The 27334-nt window shown below is 41.5% G+C and overlaps 1 protein-coding gene across 1 annotated transcript in view; it reads right to left on the reverse strand.

The window, feature by feature from the left end:
* The window catches only part of raver2 (ribonucleoprotein, PTB-binding 2), a 98227-nt gene that overhangs the window by 63500 nt on the left and 7393 nt on the right, over window positions 1-27334 (reverse strand). Inside the window, exon 2 of the mRNA XM_085375846.1 lies at window positions 8735-8801. Coding sequence (XP_085231972.1) covers window positions 8735-8801 — 67 coding nt within the window. The remainder of the gene's footprint in view (window positions 1-8734; window positions 8802-27334) is intronic.

Raw genomic sequence — 27334 nt, forward strand, 5'->3', positions numbered from 1 at the left:
TCACCTCGGGGAATAAGTCTGTATTTCACACCAATTATTGAAATTCCTACACAGCCATTTTCTGTTCTCCCGGGGACATACATGGTTTTTTTCTTTACTTTCTTGACAGCTGTGTCTGAGCCTTATAGGTCTTTTAAATACCAAAATTGATGTCTGGAGATAGAAATGACTACGGACCAGGGATGACCTGGAGGACAAACGTCTATGCAACATGTTCTTTGTAGAGAGGTCTGAATGTGGCTGTAACCTTGGTGAGTGAGTCATCTCTGCTTCCCAGTTCCTGGATAGCGACTGTTTTGCTTTTGCTTGTGGTTTTTGCTCATTGTTTTGCGCAAATGAGGTTTTGTCATTTAATAACATAGTAACTTTGTGTATTTGAGAGGACCATTGTGAAAGAGAGCAGAAATGTTTTCCCACACTGGGTAAGACATTATTTAATTAAGATTCATTTAAAAAAAGTTGCAGTTTACGAAAGAAAAAACGAGGTTAACAAAGGAAACGACAGTTTCCTTTGTGTGATTAATATTTCATGGCGTGTTTATTAAAGAGCCAAGGGTAATGATATCAACAGCAGAAACATTCATGAAACCAATATAAAGCCCGTTTCCTATTTTAGGCTAATTTGAGTGATCACTGCTGTGTTCAGTATTAAAGTGTAATGAAATTTGCATTAGGGCTCAATATTTTCTCTGTTAAAATATTCAAACAAATCTCTTTGATCAAAGTAAATTCTTCAGGAGGTCCAGTTCAAACTTGATAAAAAGCATCACACAAGGACCACCCTCCTCGTCCCTCAAGATAGATGAACAGATTACTTAGCCTGGCTGGTCTTGACTCAGGACCAGCAGGAGCCAAGACTGATTATAGCGTGCACCTTCAATTCAATTCAGTTTTATTTATATATCGCCAAATCTCAACAACCGTCGCCTCAAGGCGCTTTACATTGTAAGGTACACCCTACAATAATACATACAGAGAAAAACCCAACAATCATGTGGCCCCCTATAAGCAAGCACTTTGGCGACAGTGGGAAGGAAAAACTCCCTTTTAACAGGAAGAAACCTCCAGCAGAACCAGGCTCAGGGAGGGGCGGGGCCATCTGCTGCAACCCGTTGGGGTGAGGTCCATCACCCCCTCACCTTCAGTCCGTCTCCAAAGTACAGCACTACACTCATCAAAAATATTTATTTTAAAATCATTATTTCAGTAATTTCAGTTGGAAAGTAAGCACATTATTTCTGTCTATATTCTTTTAACTACTGTAAATGTCATTCAGAATCAGAATCAGAATCAGAATCAGAATCAGAATCAGAATCAGAATGGGTTTTATTGCCAAATGTTGAGCAGGTTTACAACATTAGGAAATTGCTGCGGTGCTTCAGTGCAAACATGCTGTCATAAATAGCACTTAAATAGACATGGAAAAAAATAAAAGTAGGGATAAGAATTAAAAGTGCTACGTGGAAAGATATGTGCATGAGATATACATGAGATATATACATGAGAATAAGAATTAAGAGTGCTACGTTGAAAGATATATACATGAGTGCAGGTGGTGATCAGTGCCAAACATAGAATGATGCAGTGAACACAGCGTAGGGTCATGTGTTAGTGGCGGGTACAGTCATATGGTTATTGTTCATGTGTCCAACAGCAGAGGGGAAGAAACTGTTCTTATGGCGAGAGGTTCTGGTGCCCTTCTGAGTACCCTTTCAAATATATAGATGTATAGTTTTTTTTTTTTTTTTTTGGCAAGCCAAAATAATAAAATACTGAACTAGCAAGGAAGCTGCCACAATGATTCACCCACAGGAGCCCTTCATGTGTACAGTGGACTCTCATGAGATGTAATTTGTTTTTTCAATTTTGTGTTTTTTTCATTATTTTAATGGTTTTCTATCTTAAATAGAGAGTGAACACAGGTCACTGACTAATTTCCGCAAAGTCTACAACATAGATAATACTGAGTCTATTACCACTTACGTGTCTCCTCATGCAAAGTGGTTATCAGCTTGTAAAATCCAGTTCCAAGAACCCTATTTTATATTGGCAATCACATAACACATTTACATTTTTAACATGAAAATACAACTGAATATAAGATCCATCTATCCAGTTCCTTACTCAGCTTCTCAAATCAGGATTGTAGCATGGCTGGAGTCACGTGTCAAAAGGCCAGAGGCAGGGTAGGCCCTGGACTGGTCACCAGTCCACGCCGATTACCAGTCATGACTCACCTGTCAGTGGAGCCAGAATCTAGGAAAAGGTCACCAACATGTAGCCACACATCTGAAAGCATATTGATATGCTCTCTAGATATTTAGACTGTACTAATGATATTTTAACCTTTGCCATTGATTAAAATGCTATTAACAACTTATACCAAGTACATAATAAGTTGTTGGCATGTAAAACCCTCAACATCAAAATATATTGTTTCACCAACGATAGGAGGATTCGGGCTGTCGGAAAATGAGGGCTGCACTTGAGCTCTACAAGTTTCATTCCCATAAAGAGACAGTAAATAGACACGCGCACACATGCAGAGGCTTTATGAGAGGCATGAAAGTAAAAATCAACAACAGTGAGTATCTTTGTTATACTTTCAGCTGCAGTTACATTGTTGGTTTCTACAGATCCAAACTGCTGATGAGTTTACGATCCTCTCTCAACTGAAAGCTGATGAAACTAATGTATACACTACCACGTGTCACTAAGAGTGCGGAGGATTCGGAACTTGAACCTTAACTTTGTGACATTTCCTCCCTTTCACCTTGACATCATCAACCACTGCAGCACAGAAAAAAAGAAAGAAAAGAGGAGCAAAATCTTGTTATTCTTTCTAAGCTGTGAGATTGAAGAGAGTGTAGGTGAAAGAGAGACACAGGGAAGGGAGCAAAAGAGAGAGAGAGAGGAAGGAGAGGGTGAGTCAGACTGTAAACACTCGGTTGGTGTGATGTTATCCAGCTGCCATGAAAACTGATCCAAATGGCTGGCAAGTCTGAGCAACCAAAACACAAAAACAGATACACGCAAGACCAACATTACTCTCACTATAAAACACAGCAGTCCATTTGTTATGACACACACTAAACATATGCAGACATGTAAACAGTGCGTCACCGCAAAAGCATGCGCACACCAGCACAAAACTACAGGAGCTAAATGGACGTGTGCGTTCAGCTTAAGTGACAAGGCGACAAGCCAGGGAGTTACATGGATCACAGCAAAATATTCAGTCCTTCAGCACACACACACACTCACACACTGGGTAAATGCTACAGTGGCTTGAAATCAATCCTCCACACCTCTAACTGAACACGCACGGACACACTAACACGAGCTCAGGAAGCATTTTCTAGCCTGTCTGCTGAGGCTGCAGTCCACCTACAACAACCCCATTTGTACTTATTTCAATAAGATTACAGAGTTAATGGGCAGAATAACAAGGTTTAAGCTGTGGAGGCTTGTCTACTACAACACGAAACACAAAGACACACCAACAGCCAGGCTCAGCAGGACTCAGGGAATGAAAAAGAAAACATTTACAAGAGATTCATTGGTTTCATGACTAACAGTGGTTAGGCCTAATGTCCAAGTTATAATCTGAGAACATCCCCAGTTCCATAAAATCTTGGGACATTGTGCAAAAATGTAAATAAAAACAGAATGCAACGATTTGCAGACCTCGTTGACTTATATTCTATTCACAACAGAAAACACAAAGCATATCAAATGTTTAAATTAAGACATCTGACTATTTCACGACTCATTTTTAATATCACGGTAGTATACGGCACGTGTCAAAAAGATTTGAACAGGGGCAATAAAAGGTTGGAAAAGTAAATAGTACTAAAAGGAAACAGCTGGAAGAACATTTTGCAACTAATTAGGTAAAGTGACAACACTTCAGTAACATGTAAAGAGCATCTTAGAGAGGTAGACTGGCTGGGCTTCATCTTAAATTAGCATCTACAAATCATGGAAAAATGTCCAAATAATGTTCTGCAAAAAGAGAAATCTTTGTGTACGCTGAATTAAAAACAGACATGCTTCTGTCATGCAGGTTAAAGCAGATTATTCACAGAACAAGCCATATGTGAACATGATTCAGAAACGTCACCAAAATGGGCCAAACCTCATTTAAAGTGGAATGAATCCAAATGGAAAACATTAACAACCCATCATCTGAACTAAAGAGGAGAGAGACCGTCCAGCCTGTTATCAGCGCTCAGTTCAAAAGCCTGCATCTCTGATGGTCAGTAAGTGGATACGTTCCTAAGGGAGCGCCAGCTTGCACATGTGGAAAGGGACCATAGGTGCTAAACAGTACATGCACGATGCATATTTCAGCAAGAAAATGCTAAACTGCATACGGCATCTATTACAACAGCACGGCTTCGTAGTTAACGAGTCCGGGTGCCTCTTCAAAAAACAAAGCATAAATGCTCAATGACATAAATATGACAACACAGAATAGCTTAGAAGATAAAACCTACACGAAAGATAGAGCACATTTAAACAGAAATACAAATGAAACCGCTCATGAATGGGAATATTAATATACAACCGATAGGTCACACTACAAACCTTCTTCCACTAACAAACTTACGCTACCGTTTTTGTGTTTCACTGAACAGACAACCCCACAGTGGGACGTCCACTAAAGATCCCTGGTACATAGAAAAGAACCGGCTGGAAAAATTCAGGCAGTGTCAGAAATGCAAAGATTGAACTTTCAAGGAGACTGCTGCTCTGACCCACATCACAAACTGACCTATCCAAATATGATGTACAAGAACATCAGTGACATAGTAGCTCAGACTCCTTTGGCCAATGAGCTAAAAATGACATGTGATATACTATTAGGTGCTTCATATGTGCCATTTTTTTCTTTAAAGTTTAGGGAGAAAAGGCTCAAATTTGAAAAACATTAGAAACAGCAATGGAAATACAGCGAGCCTTTGTTCTCACATACTAATATCTAAATGTATCACAATGTGAATTTCACCACACGTTCACTCAGTCACTACAGAAATCCCGCTTCTCTGACAAATTAAAAAAAGCAAACCACACTTTTTTGACCAGCTTCAAGCTAAAACAAAGCTAACGCAGGAAAAATAATGTCTTGAGGAAAACTCCTTGCTCCTTCCTTGGAGCAACCTCCTCACCTGCCACACCTTTTCTGCAATGTAGCACTGTTGAGTGCTTAATAAAAATTGATGACAATATTACCTGGGAAAAGATGTTGAGGAAAAAACAAAGCTTGCAACCTTACTTTCACCTGGGGCCCTCAGCAGAGCTCTGTGAGGCTGTGTGTTAATGCTCCTGAAAATATTCTCCTTCTTAATTCAATCAGCTAATGCAATATTGATACAACGAAAAGTTCCCACATTATGTTGTGAAATTACTGCAGTAAGCTCTTGAAATAAAACTGAGTGGTGCTTCAGTGAAGGAGAAAGCGACGGAGAAGAGAAAAAGGAGGAAGGGTGAAAGTGTTGGGTTAATGGAAAACACAGACCATGAGAATGGCAGGCGGCAGTGTGACAGAAGGAACGGCAGAGAGAGAAAGAAAGAAAATGGGGGGGGGGGGAGGAAGGACATGGTTGCCACTGGTAACATCACTGTGTTTTTTTAAGAAAACTTAAACTTTACCTAAAACAGCCTCTGATGCTTAATTCTTATTCCGCTCCTCCCACCTCATCAGTGCCTAACACTACCGCAGCGGCCTAATTAGTACAGTGCAGTGGCCGCTGGTCCGATGAGAGCCTGTGTTTCATCAGGCTCTCATTTGCTCTGAAACACCATTAACCTTTTGGACAGGCTGGTGCTTTGATATCTCAGCTGTTTACAGCTCCGCTCGACTTTCCAAAAGTGTTTTGTTTCAGGTGCTTGGCTGACTGCTGCGACTAAATATAGCCACTATGGAAGATTTCCCTGGAAAGGGACACACTCTAAGGGCAGAGGGTCGTCTGTGTGTGTGTGTGTGTGTGTGTGTGTGTGTGTGTGTGTGTGTGTGTGTGTGTGTGTGTGTGTGTGTGTGTGTGTGTGTGTGTATTTGAAGGTCCTCTCATATTTCCTGACTTATGAGGACTTAATGTGGAAAATTGTCATTACAAGAAGCTCAGCTTTAAAACAGCAGGAGGAATTTGAATTGTGATAGAAACTGCTAACATATGCAAGAAATATATAATACTTTGGTTAAGTTAGACATGTAGTGGTTGAGGTTTAATCAGTTAATACTTGGTAAAATAACAGTTTTGAACATAAAACCCCCAAATCATTAACTGAATGATAGTAATAGCAACTAATCTATGGACAATCCCCAAGCTTGTTTTCAAGTTTAACACACGCACACACCCCTACACCCACACACACACGTAAACCTGTGAAACAGAACTAGTTAGTTCAGTTGCTGAAATCAGATATCCATGAATGTTCTTGACTGCAGGGAGGGTTGGTGCCTATCACAGCTCTCACTGGGGTACACCCTGGACAGGTTGCCAGAGCTATCACAGGGCTAACACAGAGAGACACAATCACTGATGCTCCCATTCACACCTATGGCCAGTTTATAATCACAGATCAATCTAACAAGCATTTGTTTGAAGTGTAGGAAGAAGCAGAAACTAACTGGGGAGAATCCATGCAAGGCACAAGGAGAATGTGCAAACTCCACGGCTCATATGGAAAAGGCTTTCCAGACAAATGATTGTTTAACAATCAATAGTCAGGGAATAACTCAAAGTACAACTAAACAGGGCTGCTGCATTGACGTCGTCCTATCATGATGCTATAAATACTGTAATGTACAATCTAGTTGTGGAATACAGATGGCGAGCGCTGTAGACTTCACATGTAGGTTATCAGCGGATATCAGTGAACTCTTTGTGACAGTTCCATGGACCGTGAATAAAGCCAGACACTAGGGATGGCATTCAAGAAAGAAACCCAGGTTCTCTGGCACAAAACCAAAGGATTAATGTTTTCTAAGAAATAAAAAGAAGCCTGATGGGTACTGAGAATACACTGGGAGCACACTGAGACCAAGATACACTTGTCCAGGATTTTTGGCATAAATTTGGTCAGGACTACAATAGTGAAAAACAGTCACAATAGTGAGGCACAGCGGTAGGTTTGCAATGACATGGGCTGCTTGAGTGCAAAAGGTGTTGGGTAGATGACATTTATAGATGGCGGCGTGAATGTCTGTGGATATACCAAAATACTATCTGACAAGATGGTTTCCAGTCTCCACAATTCTGGCAGAAGAAGAATGTTCCAGCAAGATAACGATTCAAAACACACTGACACAGTCAGAGAAGACTGAAGGTAAGAACTCTGACCTGGAAAAATATCTCGCCTGGCTTGAATCCAATCAAACACCTTTGAGGTATTTTTATGTGAAACCAAGAGCAACACACATCCAAGATCTCTGAAAAGTAGCGAGATCTCTCCAGAAAAAAAAATACTGACTCAGTCAACAGAATAAAGGACGTGAGATGTTGAAACAAATTATATATTCAAATCTTATTGACAGATGAAATGAGATCATGTCATTTTTTAAAAGTATATCTAAACTATAAATTTTTCATTTTACACACGAATACACACTCTGGAAATGAACTTGCAAGCGTTAAAGTTACACTGTGACAGGTGATACAAGTTTCAAAATTTGATATTTTGGTGATAATGCACTGGGGTGTACTCACATCTGTTGTGTATTCTAACTATAAATACAAATTACCCGTGACAGATATGGGATAGCTGTGTGTTTAGGGTACATGTACATTTACATGAACATTTACAATTTCAGCCACAGGACAATTTCATCACCCATTACATCCTGAAATAGCAGTTAAGGGACAGGTTAGAGTTAAGCATTGAGTTGGGGTGGTTATTATTAGGGGATAACTAAGGCTACGTTCACACTGCAGGTCTTGATGCTCAATTCCGATTTTTTGATCAAATTTGATTTTTTTTGTCTGCGTGTTCACACTAAAAATAAAATGCGACAGCAAACGCGCTCTAGTGTGAACGCTCAAAGCGGCCCGCATACGCAAAAGAAGACGTCACACACAAGGCGCTCTGTTTGAACCCAGAGCAAACAGTATTGTTTGACTGATGGCCCTTAATATAAAGACTTTGGACTTCACGTTTCCCAATTTTTGCTTTAAGTTATTTTGTTATTTACATAATAATGTAGATAAACTAATAATTACTCTTATTGCTTATTGTTTTAGAGAGGAGCGGTGCTTCAAAGGATAGTTGCAGATTTCTGTCAGAATCTGCAGATTATACAGTACAAATAAAATGTTTACGTTTCTCCAACGTTGTCTTCCTAACAGTTTCACTGACATCTACACTGGATGGCCAGGAAGCGTTCGCGATGTCTTATCGGGCGCTGATAATTGGCATCTGTCTCGTGTCAGTGACGTAAAGGACGGATTTAATGCGACATGACCGTTCAAACAGCAGTCGCTTTCTAAAACATCGGATATGTATCGGATTCAGTACCACATACGAAAGTGACCCAGATCGGATTTGAAAATATCGGATTTGTGCCGTTCACACTGTCATACCATGATCGGATATGGGTCGCATAGGGTAAAAAAATCGGATTTGATGCGCTTTCGCCTGCAGTGTGAACGTAGCCTAAGGTGGTTAGGATCTTCAATAGCACAAGTACACAAGTGTGACTTTGTGTGTATGTCAGGTTAGAGTTGAGTTTTACCTGTTCCTTTGTTGCGGTCCACAAAGCAGTACTTCAGTTCATATTCTTTCAGAATTTCATGGACTTCCTATAAAAAAAGTAAGGGACAATTTGGTCAAACAGAATGGTAGAAGTCATTAATGTAAAAAGAATAGAGAAAAAAAACTACAAAACTCTTGATTATACAATAATCAAAGTAGTATCAGTAAACCACAATGATCTTAAAAAACTGTTTTGGAAAAATATCAGAATAAATGCAAACACAATGAAAGACTTAAGCAGTGAATATACAAGGGAAAAAAGGTTCTATCTTAAATGGAAAAGTAAGCTATTACATTCCAATACACAAACTGTGAGAGAAACCTTTGCATTATTAGCATGTGACAGATGCTCATCATCTTTCTCTACTCTAGTCTAGTAACAGCTATTGACTCAGATAAAGGTAAATTTTTGTCATATATAATTATATAGTCTAATGTCATAATTGATACAGGGCTCAATGTTAACACAACTTAGTTATACCAACAACTGAAATAAACTGAAACCCCATTAAAAAAAATCTCCTTTACTCCACAGATGAAGATTTATTCTTTGCATAAGCAGAAGTAAAACTTTTTTCATTTAATGTTGTGCTTTTCTGGTGAAACTGAAAGAATGGATGCTGCACAAGAAAGCAAAAGCAAAGCTTTGAACAAAGTTGTGGGGATAATGGTACAAAACAACTAAAAATAACGCAAATTTTCAAAATAACTAAGAGCTCAGACAGCACTTACACCCTTTAAAAAACCCTGATAATGTCAGCATGATTACTTGAAACTCACTTTTCAATCGAACAAACTTCTCTGCAAAAATGTCTTTGATGGGAAGTTTCCATATTTGCACGGATTTGTTTTTTTAAACAGGTAATTGTTGTTTTTTGTGTTGTTCAAATGAATAATACTAATACTGTGCTTGACATTCTTCCATCTCGCATAGCTAAGGACTGTTTTGATGTAATCAGACCCAGTATCCTATTTCTTATGAACTTTTCCTTGCTCTCAGGCTGTGTTCCTTTGACTTTTAAGCATGCTGTAGTCCACCCGATTCTTAAAAAAAGAAACTCTGACTGTTATGACCTTTCAAACTACAGACCGATATCTAAGCTTTCGTTCTTGTCCAAGATCCTGGAGAGACTAGTTCTCTCCCAGCTCCAGGCGTACTTGGACACAAACAATATTGCTGAGAAATTTCAATCTGCTGTTAAGCCATTGCATAGCACTGAAACAGCGTTGGTTAGAGTTCTTAATGATATTCTTGTAATCACTGATACTGGATGCTCTATGGTCCTAGTTTTACTGGACCTCTCTTCAGCCTTTGATATGGTGGACCATAACATTTTATTATTAAGACTTGAGCACACTGTGGGTATTAGAGGCACTGCCCTCGACTGGTTTAAATCATATCTCGCTGATAGATCCTTCTCAGTTAACTTGGGCACCTTCTCCTCTTCCTCCGCTCCGGTCTGTTGTGGTGTGCCTCAAGGACCAGTTTTAGGCCCTATTCTCTTCTCATTGTATTTGCTCCCTCTAGGCGCAATCTTTGAAGAATACAATATCGCCTTCCACTGTTACGCTGATGACATACAGATCTATTTTGAACTTACTGATGACCTTGCTGTGTCCCTGCACTACTTTCAAGAATGCATGCGGGAGGTCAAAGAATGGTTCCTGAGTAATTCTCTTGTTTTAAATGATAAGAAGACTGAGATTGTGGTTTTTAACAGTAAAATCCCTCGTGCCCAACTCTGTGCTGCTCTGGGTTCCTTTGCTAGCTCTTCCTGTTACTATGTCAGTAACTTGGGTGTACTGCTGGATAGCTCGCTCAAAACTCGATAAGCAAGTGTCTGCTGTAGTGATATCTAGCTTCCCCCAACTGCGCCTTATCTCTAAGGCTGGGCATTATGTTCCGCATAAGGACCTGGAGAAGCTTATTCACGCTTTTGTGACCTCCAGGTTGGATTATTGTAACTCCTTGTACTACGGTCTTCCCTCTTCTCTTCTTCTTAGACTGCAAACAGTCCAAAATGCAGCAGCCCGCCTCTTTACTGGTACCAGGAAATTTTGCCCTATTACTCCTGTTCTAGCTAGCTTGCATTGACTTCCCATAAAGTACCATATTCAATTTAAAATATTACTCCTACATTCAAAACTATTATTAAATCAGCGCCGAGTTATCTTAGTGAACTTCTCAAACCACATGCTCCTGCTAGAACACTCAGATCTGCCACTCAACTACTTCTGACCCAACCTAGATCTCAGCTGAAGTCCCGGGGTGACCGTGCGTTTGCTCTGGCTGCCCCGGTACTGTGGAATACCCTTCCTCTCGACATCCGCGCATCTGATTCCATTGCACTGTTCAAATCACGACTAAAAACCCACTTATTCAATCTTGCCTTTCCTTCTAGTTAATATTTCTTTCATGATTTTATATCATGCACTTTTATGCTCATTTAATTTCTTCTTTGCTCTGTACCTGTTGCTTTCCTATGTATCAGTGACAGCTACCTGCTTGAATACCTAGTAGTTGCTTTCATCCTATTTCTATTATCTTCCTTTTATTCTCTATGTTACTTGTTAAGCGCCTTGGAATACCCTTGGTTTTTAAGTGTGCTTTATAAATAAAGTTTATTATTATTATTATTTTTGGGAGTGTATTCTTAAAAAAGAAATGATTCTATCTGGTGTTGGGCTAATACAAAGATCAGCACTCTATCCAACTACACAAGGGGCACAAACTAATACTAAAGTACAAAAGCAGATTCCACTCTCCAGCAAAATGTGTTATTTGTCTTTTTAGTGCTAGGATGTAATAAAGGTAAGTAAAAGAGAAAAAAAGATCATAACACAATACGTTACAGCCTCTGCTGTCCACGGCTGACTCTGTTAGCCTTCCTGATAGAGTTTACTGATTTTTTCTTTTAAAGATATGCAACAAGCACCCTTGTGGATTTAGTCACTATCATACCTGTCCAAGAGCAGCAATACTGAGGCACTACATAAACGTGGAGGTATTCTCTCCCTCTACTTTTTATGTTCCTACCCAGTTTTATTCAAACGCATAGTCAACAATACAAGCTGGTTTTTAGAAGGGCTTGAGCATGAACAACAACACAAAAGTGGCAACAGTCTTTCATGAATTGATAAGCATTTGTAAGGACACAGCAGCTCTTTATTTTGCTAATGCTGCCTATACGCCGTGCTCTCCTTTCCTGTCATTTAATGCTGGTTAGTTTTTGTGCTTCCATTGAAAGACAGAAAACAAAGAACAGCCATGTTTTATATCAGCGAAGGCCATGCAAGGCAGCCCACACAGAGGGTCAGCTCACTCACCCTTAAAATCAGTGCAGAGCGAGCTATAATCACAGAGAGGGGGGAAAGAGCCAAAGAGAGATATAAAAATCTATATACAAAGAGGTATTTTGCTTTGGACTTTTGGTGATTCAGCTGTCTTGCTTAAGACAGAAGTGGTTTCAGGGTATTGGCAGCATTATTCTGAAAGTACACTGAAGGGTAAAAAAATCTACCTGAAATTAAATAATTAAACAAATTAAACTTGTTTGATTATTTCTGTTTGTACTGTGAAATTAAAAAATATCCTTTTCTTAAGCATATTAAGAGAGTTTGCTTCATTAGAATTGACAAAAATAAAATTGTATTTTAGAAAACGCAGTGGAAAAATACACATCGGCATATTTCGTCAGCTGTCAGGAAATGAAGACTGCATCATGCTTTCAAGGGACTCAATTATAGTCAAAAACGAGCTGGTAAACAAAGATTTTTTTTTGTTTTTTCTTGCATTACAATGCCAACACACAAGCATATCATTACAACACCGGTTACAAGCAATTAAATAACAAGATAAACATGGAATTCAACAGGAAAGCCACCTAAATATGTCATCATTTCAACAAATGATTCCCAAAGCTCTACTTCTTTGTCCTTTGTTTAAGTGCTTGCATGTTTCTATTCACTTAAAGCTCTGTCTCACAATTGTTGCTTTTCTTCTACTCTTTTTGGTCTTTGTCTGGCATTAATGGCGTGTTTCTGACAAAAAAGCAGAGCTCTTATATTAAGAGGAACACCAACTTGAAGCTAGAAATACCCCTGTGTATGTGATGAAGAAAAATGACAAGTAACAAAAACACGGGACTTTTTCTTTGCCTCCGCATCCTGTGAAATGTAAAAGTTATTCATTAGTAGTTACTGCTCTGGACAGCGTACGGTCAGACACTGCGGTGCACTTTGTGACACTGAGACATGGCTAAATTACACCACTCAGTGACCATCTTTCTCCAAAGCCATTTTATTGCATGGCCCTCTGCTATTCTGTACTTAAATTGAGCTGAAAGTTTGTTTCTCACAGCACTGGCACATCACAAGACATTTAAAGACTATTTTTAGGAGCACAAACAATCCAGCCTCCCGTCTTAGCCGTACAATTTACCAGTTGAGCACACCAGGCTGCTCCTTTTTTTATTTTATGAAATTCCAGTTTGTTTCACCCCATTTCCTTTTACATTCCATGTTTTAATGATCTCTACTTCCAATCATGCTGTTCAATAATGTTGCTCTTTGTTTCATTGAGAGTTCCACTACGCTATTTCAACAGCTTTCTAATTAGCACTTCTGTACGTGTTTCAAAACAGCCACTGGGCTCAGTACAGAGACACAGACAGGCAAACCTACAGACCGGATTGGCAGTACGGCTGAATAAATTTGTATTATTCTGTCTAATGGAGGATTCACAATTTCAATATTTTTTGTCTTGCACTTCATCAAGAATGCAAGACAAAATAGAATTCCTTATTAAACTGCCCGCCTTTGGGCTATTCAGTGTGTGCTCGGCAATTGGATGCGCATATCAGAGTCCATCTGCTGTTAGATTTTTAGCGAGGAAGCTTTGACTATTCCCTGTTGATTATCATCATTATTATTATTATTATTACTTCATCAGAGCTCAAACATGGCATTCAGGACAGCCCTAGTGAATAGAGATGGTTTACCTCAATATGGAAATCACTAGTAATCCTCAAGAACAGAAAGACTCATTTTGATTTTTTCCCCACTTCTGGAACAAGACCCTTTGAGCAAATTAAACCATGAATTGTTCCCACATGATGTGAAGAGAAGAATATGGAAAAGGAGAGGAAAGGCTTGTGATCCAAAGTCTGTGGACACACAGTGTAATGACATGTCCATGCACGACTTCCAATGGAACTGGGTAGCAGGGTGGATTCTTAAGCATATAAAGGAATGCTGCTCAGATTATTTCAAATGTTGTTAAACTAACAGGAAAGCACTTCATGGCACAGATGAATAGTGAACTAAAGCATACTGTAAAATAAAGCCAAGGTCTTCTCAAGGCAAACTAACAAAATGTCAAATGGCTGAGACGGTCACCTGCCCTCCGCCTAATTGAGCCTGTACAGATAATTGGAGGCAGAAAGAATCACAGCTGAAACTAAACATGGTTTAGCTTGGAAGTGAATCTACTGGCCCGACTCTTCTCACTTTAGATGCCTGGCAGATGCTCTTCAAGGAGAAAACTCTGTATTTTGTCATCTCCTAGGGTTCCAAAGTTCAAGCATATTTGCATCCAAGTATTAAAAATAATCCTTCTTATCTTCATTTATGTTAGTCCAGTTACTGGGATACAGAGCGACTCAAGAAATAGAGCGAGTTGTCTACTATTCTGCAGTTCAACGTATCCTTGGGCAAGGTACTGAGCCCCAAGTTGCCTCTGATGAGTGTGTGAATGTTGGATTAAAAGCACTCTAAAAGGACACTTAATTAAGCTCATTGTAAGAAAGCACTTTAAGTGCTGAAATAAAGTAGAAAAACACTATAAATGTACCGGTCCATTTACTATTTTACCATATCACCATGCCAAAAAAATGTAGTAGTGGGTACAGTGGAAATACATAATTCTCAATTCCAAGCTCAAAGTCAAAGCAAGACAATTATCTCATGTAGTTAAATATAAACTATTTTATTAAAAAGTTGTTTAAAACTCCCTGACATGGTTATGGTTTATTTGAAATCTTAATATGGGCACAAACTGAATTGTTAGTAGGTTACTTGGCAACCATCCTAACATTACTACACAGTTAGCTACATTAATTATCATCTTACTTTAATCATGTATGTATGTATATATATTCCTCCTTAACGACCCCCGGGCCTCATGTTTGACACCCATGCCTAAGAACATGGTTGATTTCACAACAAAAATGCCATCGGTCTTAAAAAAAAAACTGATGACATGTATTTCAAGATAACGATGCAAAGTACCTCCATATCAAGTTGTTATTGCCCTTCTTACAACAACATGGGTCGGAGACATCACAGCAGCTGGACTAGGCGTCATCTTTTTGTAGTTTTTCCAGTGGTTGACGTGAGTAAGGACAGATTCCATTCATAAAGAATTTCTGTCCTAGAGCATACACTGCCTACAGACTACCAAAAAAAAGAACAAAAATCCAAACAAAAAAAGAAGCACTATTGCGTTTTCTGGTGACGTCCTCAATATAAACGTATCACCAACAAAAGAAAAACACCTCTAGCAAATTTTCCATATTGTACTGTCTGAAAAGAAAAATAGCAGCAAAAGGAGTGACAAAGAAAACTGATACACTTGCAAAGGTTTCCACATCATTTCTGAAATGTCATGTTGAAAGTCTAACAGTGTTCTGTTGGACTGCTGTAGTGGGCTCTCTCATCAGTTACACTTTATTTCAATGTTGTGAGTTTCTGTGCGATATACTTCAGTGTACATTTTAGTTCGACTCTACAGTTTAAAATTAAACGGCACAACAAAGACGCAAAGTCACCTAAAACCAAACTTTTCAGCTGCTAGCCACAAATAATCCTGATTTTAACAGTCCCACTCAGCTACACTGTGTTCTTCTTCTTACTACTACTACAAAGATCAACAAAGTCAACCAGTTTCTTTACATCCAACAAAACATGCCATCCACTTCAATCAGCGCTGTAATGTTCCCTGTGCATGTTTGAACACTTTAAAACGCTGACATTTCCAGCAAGTCCAGTCAGTACCCAGCACTTGCTTCAAGCCCACGGCCAAATCAGTAAGTGCATGTGTGGGTGTACACTTGGTGGAGCATTAAAGCAAAGTGCCCTGAGAGAAAGAGCTAGATAAAGAATTTGATAGCAGCGCCGTCTGAATACTATTAAAGGGAAAATGAAATGACAAGCACCACCTGAAACAGCTGATAATCATCTACACACCTGTGGGCACCGCACTCTGTATGTTCCAGCTGCGTTCGCTGATCAACAGCTCCGGCACAAAATGAAGCACACCGCCCATCACCGCAGATCAATCTACATGACGTTCATTTCAAGCTACTCAAACTGGTGCTCGCCAAGATACGAGTAAATGTTGTTGCTTATCTATTGTGTGCCGTGAACGGGGTGTAGGCTTACAGGCATACCTTCCCATTTTAACATCTCATACAACCAGGAGCATCAAACCAGCAGACTAGTCGATCCAGTCAGTAGTTTCTATAGCAGGTATGTCATACTCATTGTACACTGTGGGCCACATACGGCCCACTTTAACCTCGAATGGGCTGGACCATTGATATCTTCTTTTAAAGGGGTTATCTACTTTTCTGCATAACAAAGAGATGCCGCTCTGGTACATCAAAGAAATCTGTCACTGTAACTTTTTGGGCATAAATTGTAAGAAACAGATTGCAGTAAAAGTTCTGATTTCTCATCGATACGACTGTCCTGTAATAATAAAACAAAGCTTTTTCTTAATTTTTTCATTATTGTACATTAAGAACTTTCTATATTAGTGAAAAAACAGGAACATTTCTGTCATTTAACTATTACTAATTACTTTGCTGTAATATAAATGGCCATGGGGGAGGTCTTTATCAGTAGTAAAGCTGAAAAACTTGTGAAAACTACACTTAGAAGCCCAAAAAATTTAGATCTTCTCTCACATTGTTTGTGAGCTGCCCAGTGGGCCGGACTGGAGTCCCCGCTGGGTCGATTTTGGCCCCCGGACCTTCTGTTTGAATCCCCTGTTCCAGAGGGTTTGTGAAACAGGAAGGAAAAACAAGAAACTGTCTCATTTCCCAGCATTAACGGCACATAATTATTCTAAAATATCCTTTCATCGCTTTGATGCCTAACATATGCTTTGGGCTTTTTCAGCACCACAGTTTGTGGAAACAGTCAAAGCGGCCCGTCTTCAAACAGATTACTCCAATTTAGCTTCGGTGACTTTAAACAAGACACCGAATCCTCAGCAGCACTTCTGTGGCTGACACTAACCGCTTCAATGTCCCAGGAGGCAGGCTCAGAGAAATCATTTCACATTGTGGATTAATCACAAGTGTCACAAGCGCTATATTACTGTGATGTCCGTAATGTGAAATGGCATGCTTCATCACTGTTTTTGTCAGCTACTGTCCTTTAAATCTCACCTTCAATCAATCCCAATGTAAAGAGCTAGCAGACGGCAAATTGCTTCCCTGGGTTTGTCTGGGCGAACCCTTCTACTGCTTTCATCTGTCGGTTTAGGTGTTTCCAGTTGTCCTGTTACAATCTGAAAGTCGCTGTACAGAAGGTTCTATACAGGGGAAAGTATGAAAGATAATGGAAAACACAAAGGTCAGAGTACCAGAGTAGAACGATTTTTACTCGTCAGACGAGGAATGACAAGAGAAAAATGTGTTTACTGTGACACCTGTCATCATAAATGAGAAGGCTTAAAAACACAAACAGGACCACTCGGGTAAAGTAGCAGTGGGACATCGCTTCAACTTGGCGTGTCTGTGTGACAGAGAGATTGAGGGATTAGGGGGACAAACGCGCTCTGCCTGGCCAGCTTACCGGCAGTGACTGCGTGATTTATGCCACAGAGAGGAGAGGGGTTGAAGCCCAGGAAGCAAACAGAGAGGTGCTCCCACACTCGTGTGTTATCATTACAATGACAGCGTGATTACCAGTCACATTACTGGAGCTGTAATCGGAAACGCTAAAACTTTGGCGCTGAGGTGTGAGCGTAAACTTTGCCCGTGTCTACTGTAACGGCTGCATCCGGCTACAACACAGGCTCTTTGGGGGAAATTAAAAATGGGGCATGTCTAACACATCTCAAATACTTTGTTTTCCATATCTGGTCGGAGATGTGTGTGTGTGGGTGTGTGTGCGAGACAGGTGGCTCAAACCATGCACAGCACGGTTCACTGGCCCATCAAATGGCTGCCAGGAGAGCTTCTTAGAAAACATGCAAACTCACATATTGTTAGCAGACAGGCATAAATACACACGAGTGCACACTTCTCTTTTTCTTTGAGCCTCTCAAACACACTCTTTGAGTTTCCACACCTTGTTCTGGATGCTAGTTCTACACAGTCACACTGCACTGGCACTGCTCAAATTCCTTTGGTTTAACAAGTTTCCTCCTTCAATTCACGTTCACCCTTTTTTCCCTTTCCCCTCTACATCCAGCCTTTCCACCCCATCTACTTAAAATCCTTTCTTTTTTGGCGCTGGACAAAACTTTAGCCCCAGTCAAAATTCCATGCCAAATTAATGTTACCCTTTAGGGAAAAACAACCAAAAAAAAGAGAATCTCAAATTTTATTTCTCAATATAACCTCTTCCCCCACCCCCCTCCACATTTGTAAGACAAAAAAAAGATACAGTGGGGCAAAAAAGTATTTAGTCAGCCACCGATTGTGCAAGTTCCCCCACCTAAAATGATGACAGAGGTCGGTAATTTGCACCAGAGGTACACTTCAACTGTGAGAGACAGAATGTGAAAAAAAAATCCATGAATCCACATGGTAGGATTTGTAAAGAATTTATTCGTAAATCAGGGTGGAAAATAAGTATTTGGTCAATAACAAAAATACAACTCAGTACTTTGTAACATAACCTTTGTTGGCAATAACAGAGGTCAAACGTTTACTATAGGTCTTTACCAGGTTTGCACACACAGTAGCTGGTATTTTGGCCCATTCCTCCATGCAGATCTTCTCGAGAGCAGTGATGTTTTGGGGCTGTCGCCGAGCAACATGGACTTTCAACTCCCGCCACAGATTTTCTATGGGGTTGAGGTCTGGAGACTGGCTAGGCCACTCCAGGACTTTCAAATGCTTCTTACAGAGCCACTCCTTTGTTGCCCGGGCGGTGTGTTTTGGATCATTGTCATGTTGGAAGACCCAGCCTCGTTTCATCTTCAAAGTTCTCACTGATGGAAGGAGGTTTTGGCTCAAAATCTCACGATACATGGCCCCATTCATTCTGTCCTTAACACGGATCAGTCGTCCTGTCCCCTTGGCAGAAAAACAGCCCCATAGCATGATGTTTCCACCCCCATGCTTCACAGTAGGTATGGTGTTCTTGGGATGCAACTCAGTATTCTTCTTCGTCCAAACACGACGAGTTGAGTTTATACCAAAAAGTTCTACTTTGGTTTCATCTGACCACATGACATTCTCCCAATCCTCTGCTGTATCATCCATGTGCTCTCTGGCAAACTTCAGACGGGCCTGGACATGCACTGGCTTCAGCAGCGGAACACATCTGGCACTGCGGGATTTGATTCCCTGCCGTTGTAGTGTGTTACGGATGGTGACCTTTGGTCCCAGCTCTCTGCAGGTCATTCACCAGGTCCCCCCGTGTGGTTCTGGGATCTTTGCTCACCGTTCTCATGATCATTTTGACCCCACGGGATGAGATCTTGCGTGGAGCCCCAGATCGAGGGAGATTATCAGTGGTCTTGTATGTCTTCCATTTTCTGATGATTGCTCCCACAGTTGATTTTTTCACACCAAGCTGCTTGCCTATTGTAGATTCACTCTTCCCAGTCTGGTGCAGGTCTACAATACTTTTCCTGGTGTCCTTCGAAAGCTCTTTGGTCTTGGCCATGGCGGAGTTTGGAGTCTGACTGTTTGAGGCTGTGGACAGGTGTCTTTTATACAGATGATGAGTTCAAACAGGTGCCATTCATACAGGTAACGAGTGGGGGACAGAAAAGCTTCTTACAGAAGACGTTACAGGTCTGTGAGAGCCAGAGATTTTCCTTGTTTGAGGTGACCAAATACTTATTTTCCACCCTGATTTACGAATAAATTCTTTACAAATCCTACCATGTGCATTCATGGATTTTTTTTTCACATTCTGTCTCTCACAGTTGAAGTGTACCTCTGGTGCAAATTACTGACCTCTGTCATCATTTTAAGTGGGGGAACTTGCACAATCGGTGGCTGACTAAATACTTTTTTGCCCCACTGTAAGTGTTCACTCTATGTCTTCATTATTCCCTTTTGCTTTTTTTGCCTTCTTTGGATGCTTTCTTACTTCCAGTTGAGTAGAGACAGCTGATGCAGGGAAGCAGCACAGCAGGCTCAGGGATTCAAGCCCATCATCAACCTCAGCTGCCGCAGGCACGTGATCAAAGAGGTGCACAGTGCACTGGCTGCCAAACTCTTAATGTGGAAGTGCAGCACACAAATGGAAGTTGTTGAGAATTTTTTTTATTTGCACTCCTCAATAGATGAGTGTATGTAAATAGCTGCGTTCTCCATCCATTCTCTTATCTGCTCATCCAGCTCAGTTCAGTGGCACAGCCAGTTCCAGCTGACTTGGGTTTGGGTGAGATCTCTAACCTTTATTTTACTGGCAAGTCCCATTGAGATCAAAGGTTCCTTTACAAGAAAAGACAAACGTCCCAAAAGTGCTACAAATAAAACATGAGATCGACAAAATAATACACAATATAAAAACACCCATGACTAAATTCTTAAAAATTCAGTGGCTTCTCAAAAGAAACACCTACAAGTCTCCTTCACTGCACATCTGCTTTTAATTTTGCTAATAGAGGCATGGTTTAATAACTCCATGTCCCAGGAGTGTTGTAAGAAAATGCCGATTTCCCAGATCTGTCCGAACTCATCAAAAAACAACCATTTCGAGAGGCATAACTTGTATAGCTGGGACAGAGAAGGGTACAGAGGTAAACTGGACATTTACCTAGAATTGATTTAAAGAAGAAAAAATATCCATGACCCATGAAACAAGATTTATCTGCGGCCAAGTGTGCCAGAAAATCCACCGGGTCAGAGTGAAATGTCAGGACAAGGAGAGACGAGAGCAGCGCACAGGAATGCCAGGACACAACCCACAGACCTCTGTCCCTCCCGGTAGCACCTGTAGCCTCGGATCCAGGTAACGTCACCAGGCAGCAGATCACCCTCCCCTTTACCCGTCGCTAACAGCAAATGAGAATGGCACGGCACGGCACGGCACGGCTTTAGGACAAGGCTGGGAGTGAAGTTGAGCCACAGAAACCCCCCAGTGAACCCAGGCTCACTGATGATGCTTCCCAGCACATCATGAATAGTTAGTAAGAATTTTTTTTTATTGGTACTGACTAAGCAAGAAGCCTATGAAGCATTTTTTTAAAACATTAATATCATATTAAACTTAGTCAAAGTTGAAACGTTTGTGCACAACAGCTCAGGCCTCAGCTCTAAATGCTTGGTTTGATCTACTTTTGGATGCATGCAAGTTCAAAGAGAGGGGATATCTTAAAGCCCCACCCACTTGCTGTTCAAAGCATCTGTTTGTGAGAGGCAGCCAATCGGGGGGGGGGACAGAAGCCTTCAAGGGAGAGGAGTTAAAGTGGCTGATTTCAGTGGGTGAGCTAAAGAGTCACACACGATAAGCATTCATCACCACTGCACGGGATCGCCTGAAAAAAACAGATTCTTTTAACACCTCGAATCACCTATTAAGCCTTAATGTGCTGCAATGAAAAGATACTGTGCTTTCATTTCATGTGCAACTTGGGGGTTTCCATGTCGCTTTCATGTTACTTTTATGTCTTCTTTACACAATCAAACAGAATGAATCTGAATCAAAATGTTTGATTTCAAGTAAAACTAATTTGTCGGGAAAACTTTAGCTAATGTCCTTGTTTACGCGTTGAAGTCCTCGGTTAATGAACAAGAGAGGAATCCTGTGCTTATCACAACAGTAAGAATCTTATGTTTGAACTGGTGTTTAGTTCATTTAATGCCATTTTTGTCAGCTTAAAGGTGTTAATGCATATTTATCAACCAAACGCACGGGTTCAAGCATTCTTGACTGAAGCTGCGTTTCGAGGACAGAACGACGATATTTAGCCGTCTGCCTCTGTCCATTTCTTCACTTCACTTTTTCTTCCTTGATAAGCTGACTAATTTGATCTCGGCCAGCGCAGAACCAGTGGGCTGAAGGAAGCAGGTGGCTTGCCCCGAGACAGGACAGATTCTGCTGTCAGCCAGGGTGACCCCGCCTCCCTCCCCCTTTTCACACCCACCCGTCTCTGCTTGTCTCCGGCCCTGAAGCGACAGGGCTCAAATTTGAGGTTATTTTTCCCCTCACCGAGCCCGCAGCCACTCCCACTCAACACAGCAACAGACTCCTGCCATCACAGGGTGAAACCGTCATTTAAAAACAGCCATTATTTTTGTTTGAGTTGGTTCGTGTGGCGTTTCCCCACTTGAGATATTATAAATTAAAATGTGCTGAAGCACCTGCACAATGGCGGCGAAGTATAAGTCTACACTTCTAAGACATCCACAATCAGGCTTTGAGTTAATGTCAGAAAACTGCACGGTACTTAAAATGCATCGTCACGGCAACATAAGCAAAGCAACTGCAGAGAAATGTGAACGCTTGCCGAGAAGCTCTTAGACATAAAAAGCTAAATGGCCTCTTGTACTGGGCTCCAGCAGAAGCACCCTGCACACCAACAGGCAGGATGTACAGCAGTGTCTACCACTGCACACTCTTGTTTTAACCATTGCCAATCTTAAATAATCATAACCAGGACCAACAACCTGGGTTTTGTTGCGTTTCCAGCTTGGAAAATTCCATTAGTGAAACAGTCTGAAACACAGTTTAAAAATTAACGTTGCAATAGATTTACTTTTGAATTGCCGTAAGGTGATATTCACCTGTAGCTGATGCACCCAGTCACTGCTAAATAATCTGTGAGAGTATGCACGCAGTACTTTTGACTCCAGCGTGACTTTGCATCAGTTTAACAGACACAAAAACAACAACCAGGGGCGATTACATCTCCAGGCTGAATAGAAGACTAAATTTGAAATGTGCAAATTCCTTCAAAACTGTATAATTACATCCTTTATATAACAGAATCAGTCTGTCAGGTGTGTAGATAACCTGCTGTTAGTTTGGTATTTTGTCCTAATCCGCTTGCCGTACCTCCGTGTAGGTGTGTGTATGTTTTGAGTGGTATAGGCGCCATTCCATTATTGAATCCAAGCATGTAAGTTCTCTGCTGCTGTGCTGGTTAATAAAACCACGTTAACTGAGATTACTGCTTCATCATTATCATACTGGTGAACATACAACATGGTGTCAGAAGCGACGGAACACGTACTTCGTAGTTGACGGTGTTTTTTTTTTTCCCCGTCTCAAGTCTATTTTGTGGGTGCGTTTTTTGTATCCGGACTGCAGACAACATGGCGGAAGGATTCAGGAGGCCCGACCCGCTTGTTTTCGATGGTAATGTTGCTGAAAATTGGCGCATTTTTGAGCAAGAGTATGACATTTTTATAGCGGCGGCACACTCTGACAAGCCAGCGCGCACACAAGCCTACATATTGCTCAACTTAGCAGGTCCCGAAGCTATAGAACGGGAGCGGTCTTTTGTTTACGCGCCAGAAGTGAGAGAGCCCGGCGAGGGAGGACGAGTCCTCATTCCTGCTGAATCGAAGGAGGATCCTGAGTGCCTCAAAAGGAAATTCAGAGAAACGTGCAGCCCTCAAACCAATGTCACGATGGAAAGACACAAGTTCAACACGCGGAATCAGAGGACTGGCGAGACTGTTGAATCCTATGTAAGTGATTTACGGATTAAAGCAAAAAGCTGCAGATTTGGTGATCTGAGTGAAGAACTAATAAGAGACAGACTAGTTTGTGGCATCAACAATGACAATTTAAGGAAAGTGCTACTGCGTGATAGTGATTTAACGCTAGCAAAAGCCATATCTGTCTGCCAGATTCATGAAATGACTGAAGAGCATAATAAAACACTTGCTTTTCCTCAACAATCTGCATCAAATGTTGATGTGCTCCAGCCCACATTTACGAGAAAGCACAGAGGAGATAACAAGAAAATACAAGGAGACAGGTCTGAAACACAGCATGTCACTAACTGTACTAACTGTGGGGGTGCTCATGCTGCAAAAAAGAGCAAATGTCCAGCTTTTGGGCAGCAGTGTCATGCATGCAAAAAGTGGAATCACTTTAAGAAACGGTGCAGAGCTGTTCGGCCTACCCAAAACGTAGCAAGACACAGAAAGTCAGTTCATCATGTGGAACCAGACCAAGCTGATGACAGCGGAGACGACACATTCTACGTTGATGGTGTAAATCTGCAATATGCAATCCATGCGACTGATGTGGATGTGGAACACAAAGAGGAAGTTTTTGTCACCGTGCAGATTAATGGGATTCCTGTTGAAATGAAGGTGGACACAGGTGCTAAATGTAATGTGCTTCCCAAGAAAACGGTTAACATTATAAGAGCAGATAAAGAAATGAAAGCACACCCCAAGTCCGTTAACCTAGTAGCATTTGGAGGCAGCAAGATTCAAACCTCAGGTGTAATTAAGCTGCAGTGTTTTCTGCATGGGCAGCCACATGTGCTATCATTCTTTGTTATTAATGAAGATGTTCAGCCAATACTTGGACTATGTGCATGCAGAGAAATGGGACTTGTATCATTCAGCAATGACGTCCACCAATTGAGCATGTCTGCAGATGACCTGTCACAACAGCTTATCACAGAATACAGCGACTTATTTTCTGATGAGCTTGGGAGGTTGCCAGTCACCTATCGCATGACACTGAACCCAGATGTGAAACCAGTTGTTCGCCCAGCACATCGCATCCCTTTGGCCATGAAAGACAGGGTCAAGGCAGAGCTGGTCAGGATGGAGAAATTAGGCGTCATTACTCCCGTCTCAGAGCCGACGGACTGGGTGTCTTCCATGGTAGCCACCAACAAGAAGGGCAAAGATGAAATCAGGATATGCATAAATCCTCGAGATTTAAACACTGCTCTGAAAAGACCACACCATCCCATGCGCACAGTAGAAGAAGTGGCTGCAATAATGTCAAACGCTACTGTGTTCTCTGTTTTGGATGCTAAGAACTCTTTTTGGCAGGTGTCATTGGATCAAAAATCATCCATGCTAACCACCTTCAGCACTTGTTTTGGTCGTTTCAGGTTCCTCAGAATGCCTTTTGGTCTTAACGCTGCCAGCGAGGTGTTTCAGAGAGCCATGGAGCAGATATTCGCTGGGTATCCATGTGCCATCATTGTTGATGATATACTCATCGGCGGAAGAACCATGAAAGAACATGACGACAACCTGAGAAAAGTCCTTGATCGTGCCAGAGAAGTAAACCTGCGACTAAACCCATTAAAGTGCAAATTCCGGCTGAATCAGGTCAGTTATGTCGGACACATTTTCACAAGCGAGGGGCTTAAAGCAGACCCTTCCAAAACAGCCGCAATCAGAGAGATGCCAGTTCCAACAGATGTCCAAGCCCTGCAGAGGTTCCTGGGGATGGTCAATTATCTTGGAAAATTCATTCCAAACTTCAGCCATCTGTCAGCTCCTCTGCGACAGCTCACACACAAGGACAGCGAGTGGATGTGGGACACACAGCATCAGACTGCGTTCAAAGCACTTAAAGAGCACATGTCTAATCCACCTGTTCTGTCATATTATGATGTCAGCAAACCTGTGACACTAACGTGCGATGCATCACAGTATGGTCTTGGTGCAGCTTGCTTACAGGAAGGGCGACCTGTGGCATATGCTTCACGTACTCTGACAGACACTGAAACCAGATATGCTCAGATAGAAAAGGAGCTGCTGGCTGTTGTTTTCGCATGTACAAAGTTTCATGACTACATATATGGCAAGCCTGTGGTCGTAGAAACAGACCATCAGCCACTGGTCACCATACTAAAGAAACCTATTCACGCTGCACCAGCCAGATTACAGAGGATGTTGTTAAGGCTCCAAAAATACAACATCACCCTCACATATAAATGTGGAAAACACATGTATCTGGCTGACACACTGTCTCGTGCTCCCAACAGCTCCACTTTCCAGCAGCCTGAAGAAGAGGACAACTTTGATGTCATGACGGTGAGCTGCATCTCTTCTTCACGCCTGGAGGAACTTAAAGGACACACAGCTGAGGATGAGACACTGCAAGCGCTCAGCTCGTTCATCAAACATGGTTGGCCACAACGACTCCACAACCTTCCCACAGCAGTTCATCCATATTTTCCTTTCAGGGATGAGCTGATTGTGGATGATGGCATCATTCTTAAAGGTTCCAAAGCTGTGATCCCAAAATCACTGCAAGGAGACTACATCACCATCATGCACAGAGGACATCCCGGCGTAGAAGCTACCAAGCGGAGAGCACGGGGGATCGTCTTCTGGCCGTTCATGTCAAGAGATATTGAACAAACAGTTACTTCCTGCTCGGTGTGTAACAGCACTAAACCTCATCAACAAAAAGAGCCCCTTCATCTGCATGAAGTTCCAGAGCTTCCTTGGTCAACTGTGGCTACAGATATCTTTGAGTGGCACTGTCAACACTATTTAGTAGTAGTCGACTCATACTCAGGCTGGTTTGAGATTGACCTGCTAAAGGATTTGACATCAGCGACAGTCATCAAAAAGCTGAAAAGACACTTCTCAGTTCATGGTGCTCCACACACTCTGATCTCAGACAATGGCAGGCAGTTTACAAGCCAGTGTTTCAAAGACTTCGCTTCACAGTGGGACTTTCAACATGTCACCAGCAGTCCAGAGTATCCTCAATCCAATGGGCTTGCTGAGAGAGCAGTGCGCAGTGCTAAACAGCTGATGGAGAAATCACACAGAGATGGCACTGATGTATTTCTCAACCTGCTGAACCTCAGGAATGTTCCACGTGATGTGAACCTGGGTTCCTCTGCAGAACGACTTCTATCCAGACAGACTCGAACTACGCTCCCAATCACAACGAAACTGCTCGAACCACGACACCTTGAATCTGAGAGAGTGAAAGCCCAACTACTCAACAAGAGACTGACTCAGAAGGTCTGTTATGACAGATCCAGCCGACCACTTCCACCTCTCAACGAAGGACAAGTAGTGAGGTTACAGACCCCACAGGGTTATGACCGCACAGGTGTGGTAAAGGAACTTTGTAAAGAACCTAGATCCTACCTGGTACAGTCAGATGGAAACACTTACAGGAGAAATCGCAGACACATATTGCCTGTGTCTGAGCCTGTTACTGTTCAGAAAGACACTGATCATCATCATTATGATGGACTGCAGGTTGTGGGTGAAAACAATGATGTAGAACAGTTTAAAGACAGCACTCATGTTGAGAGCTCTTCTGATGTTTTGCATTCTCCAAGACCTTCCAAGAGTGATGGTGTTTACAGGACACGCTTTGGTCGTGTGTGCAAACCAAATCCAAGATATAAGGATTAATTGGGTACTAG

Source organism: Diplotaxodon limnothrissa, linkage group LG17 (genome assembly GCF_057381915.1).
Source record: "Diplotaxodon limnothrissa isolate DT_005_m linkage group LG17, D_limnothrissa_male_GT1.1, whole genome shotgun sequence".
Classification (NCBI taxonomy): Eukaryota; Metazoa; Chordata; class Actinopteri; order Cichliformes; family Cichlidae; genus Diplotaxodon; species Diplotaxodon limnothrissa.